The 6,887-nt window shown below is 32.3% G+C and overlaps 2 protein-coding genes across 2 annotated transcripts in view; both read left to right on the top strand.

Moving 5' to 3' along the window:
* Positions 1-439: 439 nt before the first annotated feature.
* On the top strand, positions 440-2,428 carry LOC102602853 (anthocyanidin 3-O-glucosyltransferase 2-like). Its single transcript, XM_006353667.2, has one exon. It carries the CDS (start codon positions 588-590, stop codon positions 2,046-2,048), a length of 1,461 nt encoding a protein of 486 aa, XP_006353729.1. The 5' UTR covers positions 440-587; the 3' UTR covers positions 2,049-2,428.
* A 2,885-nt stretch (positions 2,429-5,313) lies between these two features.
* Positions 5,314-6,887, top strand: part of LOC107061700 (agamous-like MADS-box protein AGL80) — an 11,784-nt gene continuing 10,210 nt past the window's right edge. The window contains exons 1-2 of the mRNA XM_015311446.1: positions 5,314-5,991; positions 6,150-6,237. Of these exons, the coding sequence (XP_015166932.1) occupies positions 5,314-5,991; positions 6,150-6,237 (766 nt within the window). The remainder of the gene's footprint in view (positions 5,992-6,149; positions 6,238-6,887) is intronic.

A 6,887-nucleotide genomic window follows, 5' to 3' on the forward strand; every position in this document is an offset into this window, starting at 1 on the left:
TAAAATAAAAATAATATCTAAAAACATTTTGTGAAGGAGTGGGTGGTTTGGAGGGGTGGGGATGGATTGTCAGGGGGTACAGGGAAGTAGGTGATGGAGTTGGTAAAGAAAATGTTTTGAATTTTATTTTTAAAATCAATTTCTTATATTGGGGATAGTGATACTTCGATTTTTATTTTTTATCTAATACTAATACTTTATTTAATTTTTACCAAGATAGAATGATTTATTCATGTAGAATGCCACGTGACAAAATATTTTTAAATAAAAAAGAGACTACATTACACATACTACTAATATGTGTTTTGTAATTCACACTCTTAATAGTTTAATTGTGGAACTCAAAAAATGAAACAATGATATATTTTTTTGACAGTTCACTTTTTAATTTTTATTTATAGAAGTGTCATGTGATGTTTGTGTACTTTGTGTATTATTTTAACTCCTTACTTCCATTTTAGTGGAAGTACATTGGTTTATAAAGTTTTGCCATTATAATTGGTGGCATGCCCACATGATAATATATTTACAAAAACAGTAGCCAAAAGAGAAATTGGCAATTGAATTTAAAAAAACAATTTCGTTTTATGGAGAAATTAGCTGAACTGATTCTCATCCCTTCTCCGGCAATGGGCCATGTTGCTCAGATGTTGGAGTTAGCCAAGCTTTTCATCACTCGAAATCATCAGGTCTCAATCACTGTACTCATTATGAAACTCCCTGATTACATCGACGCTGTAAGTGGCCCTTTTGTTGATTCTGTAATAGATTCATCATCCTCTGAACGTCTTCGATTCTTTGAATTACCACCTGTTGATCCAACCCCAGAATGGAGCTCTAAAACTCGAGGACACTTTGTTAACAGATTAGTACAAACTCAAAAATCTCAAATCAGGGAATTCTTGATAAGTCAACGCGGTGGTGTTAAACTTGTTGGATTTGTTGTAGACATGTTATGCACTCCATTGATGGATGTAGCTGACGAGTTTGGGATCCCGAGCTATGTGTTTTTCACTTCCCCAGCTGCTTTTCTTGGATTGATGCTTCATTTTCAGTTTCTTGAAGATGAATGTAATGAGGATGTTAAAAACTGTGATGGTAGTACTACTCTGTTATCGTTTCCCAGTTACGCGTACCCTGTTCCTCCCAACATATTGCCAATGGTTCTAGTCGATAGAGACACATGGTTAGGGAGATTTATTGATTTCGCTCGTGGATACAGAAAAGCCAAAGGAATTATCATTAACACTTTTGCTGAACTAGAAATCTACGCCTTGGATGCTTACAATAACAATAACATATCAAGATCTGAACAAGGTCCCCTACCATCCATCTATCCAATTGGTCCAATTTTAAACCAATCGAAATCACAGTCGGAGTCAGAGGAGGCAGAAATAACAAATTGGCTGGACGAACAGCCACCGAATTCGGTGGTGCTACTCTGTTTTGGGAGCCAGGGGAGCTTACCAACGGATCAAGTGAAACAGATCGCTATAGCTCTAGATAACATTGGCTGCCGGTTCTTATGGTCTTTACGTAGTCCACCACAGAGCAACAATGCTCAATTCCCCGGAGAATACACGAGCTATTCGGAAATCTTGCCTGAAGGATTCCTAAACAGAACAGAGAAAAAAGGGAAAGTGGTAGGATGGGTTCCACAATTGAAAGTGCTGTCTCATGAAGCAATCGGGGGATTTGTATCACACTGTGGATGGAATTCGGTACTAGAAAGCTTATGGTATGGGGTGCCTATAGCGACATGGCCATTGCACTCAGAACAGCAGGTAAACGCGTTTCAATTAGTGAAAGAAATAGGAGTAGCAGTGGAGATTACTTTGGATTACTGCGAGAGGAATAAAGATCAGCCTATAGTAACAGCAAAAGCCATCGAAAATGGGATAAGTAAATTGATGGAAACTAACTCCGCGGTAAAACATGAAGCAAAGATAATGAAAGAGAAGAGCAGGGCCAGCGTAACGGAAGGTGGTTCATCATACTTGGCCTTTAGCAAACTTATCAATGAACTACTCAAGAATGCAGCTGTATAACTATTGGGGTATTCATAAACCTATCCAATACACTCTTCTTTGTTAATCAAATCTTCTTATGCTTGGTTCGAGTTCTGGATCTGGAGAAAATTTTATTGGGAGCGCCACCCCCGAATGAGTCCTGTAGTACGCAATTCAGATTTAGTTGGGGCTCCAATATGGACTTCGCACACCAAATGGGAACCAAAAAAAAAAATCTTGTTATGCTTTGTTTTTCTAATAAAAGTTGTGGGTGGTGGGGGAATATTTGAAAGATGAAGACTCTCATATTAAATTCGAAGTGCCAGACGTTTGTTAGAGTGCATTATTATAAAAATAATGCATACATTTATTTTGTGTAATATTAATATCTTGTTTCATGTATTTAAATTCCAACGTCTAAGCAACATGGTCTATTGCCTGAAGCAGAGGCAAATTCAAGATTTCAAAAAAATGGGTGCACCATTGTCAGGAGCGGCTATGCCCCTTTAAGAAAAAGGCAACCATTTTAGGCTCCCAAATTTGAGGGCCTCATTTATTTTAGCAATAATAGATTATAGGTTTTTCATAAGAAAACTATTAAATACGATTTTTGGGAAAAAATAATATTAAAGAAAAAAATTATTAGAAGTTTGATATATCTTAGTACTATATCACAAGAGAAATTACATGCATTGATTATATGAATTATTGATTGAAAAAAATTTATTAAAAGAAACCATTTATAAGAAAAATATATGCAATTTTGCATCTCAAGAAATTTAAAAAGTACACTTTATAAAAAGAAAATGATTTTTTTTCAAAAAAATAATAAAAAATGGTGCTTTTAAATTAATTTCTAAAAAGAGGTCCTCTCTAGGAATTGAACCCTCAACCTCACCATCCAAAACAAACTCTTGAACCAATGACCCATCCAGTCATTTGTGATCATGGGTTCCCTTATTTACTATTTACAATATTTTAAGAATTATACAAATAATATATCGAGTTTTGTCGGATGACCATCGATTTCGGTGATCCATTTTTTACACTTAAATTCGCCTCTGGCCTGAAGGGATTCAGTTCTGCTAATTTCTCCATATAAGTTGTCACCATTTTAGGTTTCACATTTTTCTTAAGAAACTAGGTAAGTTTATCGTTGCATCCTTATTTAGAATTAGAAAACACATAAAAAACTCCTGAACTTTGCAGCAAAACTTACTTGAGCATTTTATCTATACGGGCGTTTATTTACCCCCTAATCTTATTTGAAGTGAATAAATATCATAAAATATCTATTTTTAATCCACAAAATATTAGTAAGACAGTCTATGACTATTTCATCCTCTTCTTCTTGATTACAATCCTTAAAATGAAACAAAATTCTATTTTCTTTCCTCAATATGTGTAAAGCATATTAGTTTGGTAAGTGTCATGTGCAATTATTTTATGTATTAATTTGCGTCGAAATTAATTTAGAATTTTTTTTTAATGTAACAAAAAACCAAATCTGAGCATGATTCAGTTTGGGATAAGACACAAGTACTCCTAGATTATGACCGAAATTCAGAGACATACCTAAACTTAATTAGGGTCATATTATCCCCCTAAACTAATTTAAAATGGAATAAATACACCACAAACGCTGACATGGCATAGAGAGTGTGCACACTCTCTTGAAGGCAAGTAATGAGTGCACTAATTGGACACATGTCATTTTTTGATTGGTAACTTTATAATTAGTTAGTACACTTATAAATTGATATTAAAACTTATATATATTTAATTATTTTTATTTATTTCTTTGTAAAATATTTATTTTAATTGCTTTTCACTTTAAACTTTCTTTAATTAATTTATTATTTATTCACTTGTTATTAATTAAAAAAAAATATGTGTATATTTTTTTAAAATAATTTAAAAGTATCCTTTAATTTTAACGTTTTAATTTTTATTTATGTTTTATTTGATTTTCTTCACTTATTTTGATATCTGTTCAAAATTAACTTATTTTATATACAAGACATTTGGAATTAAATTAAAATCAAATCAAAACGAAAGACAAAGAAAATAAAATCAATAGATAAATAAATAAAAGAGAAAAAACAATGAATGTAGGTAAATAAATAAATTATACAAGGTAAAAAATGTGTATTAACTTAATTTAAATACAAAATAAAGAAAATAAGAATATTTTTCAAATAAAATATTAAAAAATAATTAAGATTTTTTTAAAAAAAAAAACATAATTAAGAACGTGGTGGGTGAGTGTGTACAAAAACAACTAACTTGGGTAGTTGAAGGTGCCACGTCAACACAAAAGGTGCACAAAAATACTAAAAAAATGAGTTGGGGGGGGGGTAATAAGGCCTTAGTTAAATTTAGGTGTGTCTCTGAGATTTCGGTCATAGTCTAGGGGGTACTTATGTCTTATCCCATTTAGTTTTTAATATAATTGAATACTATTCTAAAATGAAATAAAATTCTATTTTTCTTTCCTCAATATCTATAAACACAATAGTCTGGTAGGTGTCTTGTGTAATTATTTTATGTACAAATTTGCCTTGAAACTAATTTAGAAATATTTTTAATGTAAAAAAACACTAAAATTTGAGCTTGATTTGATTTTTAATATAATTGAAATCACTATAAAATTTCTACTAAATATAGTTTCTTCCAAAATTGGAAAAAAATATAATGTGCTTTTATAAGCACTACAACGATAATAATCATACACATATCTTCATTTAATATTCAAAAAGTATTTGAATTTTATTAATCATTAAATTAATTTGTATTGTATTATTTAAATATTTTTAAAATTAATATTTCAAATTTTTTGGCCAATAATTCAATTTTTCACTTGTTTCAATATTTATCTTTTTACATTCATAAATTAAAATATACAGATTTTCAATCTTTCTTTAAAAAAATATTTGTTAATACTCTATGGCCATTTTTTATTGATAATACTTACTTAGATCTATATCAATTAAATTATTTTCCTAAAAAGAAAAGTTTGACTCAAAAGATTTGTTCAACATAAGACTAGAGTCATTACTATATTAATCTCAAGATGATGGAATCTAAATTGATATCAAATCTGCCTTCATTTATTTTTATGCCAAAATAGTACCCATGACAACTAAGTATTCTCTAATACAAATTATTTAAAAAATTATTTGTACCCTATAAATAGGAGGCAGTTCTTAGCAAAGAAACACACAACAACAATAAGAATAATAAATCTATTTCATCCCCCATATCCTAATAAACACATTTCTCCTCCTCTTCCTCATTTTTAACCATGGTTAGAAAGAAAGTGAAGTTGGCTTTCATTGAAAATAACACTGAGAGGAGAGTCTCATATAGAAACCGTCAAAAAAAATTCTTAACCAAGGCTCGTGAACTCAACAGTACCCTTTGCGATGTTGAATTGGCTACCTTCATCAATAGCCCTTACCACAAAAAACCAGAGGTGTTTTCAAATCATGAAGCTACTACCAGCACCTTTACAAAGTTTGAGGATCTTCCAGAGATGGATAAATCAAAAAACATAACAACACAAGAAAAACAAATCATGAAAAGGATCAACAAAATTGAGAATGAACTTGAGAAGGTAAGGAAGGAAAACAAGAAAATGGAGTTTACAAACCAGATGTATGGATTGTTGAATGGTGAAGAGATGCCCAACAGTATGCACCTAGAAGATCTCAGCGATCTCAATTATGTGATCATTAAAAGCCTCAAACAGATAAATGACGCAATCAAAGCAAAAACTCATGAAGAGGGTTCTACATTGAATGCTCCTCAAACTATTGTTGCACCTATGGATTCTGGTGTGACCAGCTTTGACATGTCATGGGATCCTCTTTTGGCCCCAGTTGATGCTCCAGTACTATCCGAGATTCCTCTTTTGGTTACATTTACTGTACCTAGTGGGACCAACTTCGAGAGGCCAAGGGCTCCTCTTAATTTGGTTCCTGTAACATCCAAGTTCTCAACAAGCTTTTAAGGAAACCCTTGTAACCTAAGGAGACTGGAAGTAGGCACCACATCGGTGTTCTGAACCAGTATAAAAACTCTTTGAGTCTTTTACTTACTACATTTATGCTTACCATATGCTGTTATACTAATCTGCAGGTGAGTCGACTGTCCCACACAGGAAGTCGACTAAAGAATTTTAGTCCCCCGCCCCCCCGCCGCTTAACTTTCAAAGAGGAAGTTCAAAGTAAGGAAAACCTAGCTTCGTATCCATTCCGCGTCGTAGAGAGGGGTTTAATTATTTACCACGTTAGATGTCAAGACAGAAAACTCTGTATCCTCTCCGTGGCTTTGGTTATAATATAATTTTTTAAAAATAAAATTCAAACAATTAGGTGGTGGTGAACATCAATATGAAAATTAAATAGCCATCCTGCTGGGAGTAATATTGAGTGAGATCACTCTACCCAAACTGAAAAAGAGACAACTTATAGCTTTAATTTTCCTTATCCTATATTTGATTAATTAATCCGCACGACAAATATCGAACATGAATTACACGGTACTAATAATTTTCCAAATATGAAAAATGCTTATTTTGATATAATAAAGAGTAAAATGGTCAAATGCCCCCTCAATCTATATTCGGATTTTTAACTACACACTTAAACTTTACGGGAGTTCTATCATCCCTCTGAACTGTTTAAAAATGAAATAATTATACCCGTAAAAAGTTATAACCAGATCTATGGTGGCATGTGAGTTTCACGCTTTGACACTTCATTTATTTATTTATTTTTGGGAAAATGCATAAATACCCCCCCAGCCTATGCCCAAAATCCCTGAGACACACCTAACCTTTACTAAGGTCCTATTACCCCCCTGAACTTATTTTTT

This window comes from Solanum tuberosum, unplaced genomic scaffold (assembly GCF_000226075.1).
Source record: "Solanum tuberosum cultivar DM 1-3 516 R44 unplaced genomic scaffold, SolTub_3.0 scf00157, whole genome shotgun sequence".
Lineage (NCBI taxonomy): Eukaryota > Viridiplantae > Streptophyta > Magnoliopsida > Solanales > Solanaceae > Solanum > Solanum tuberosum.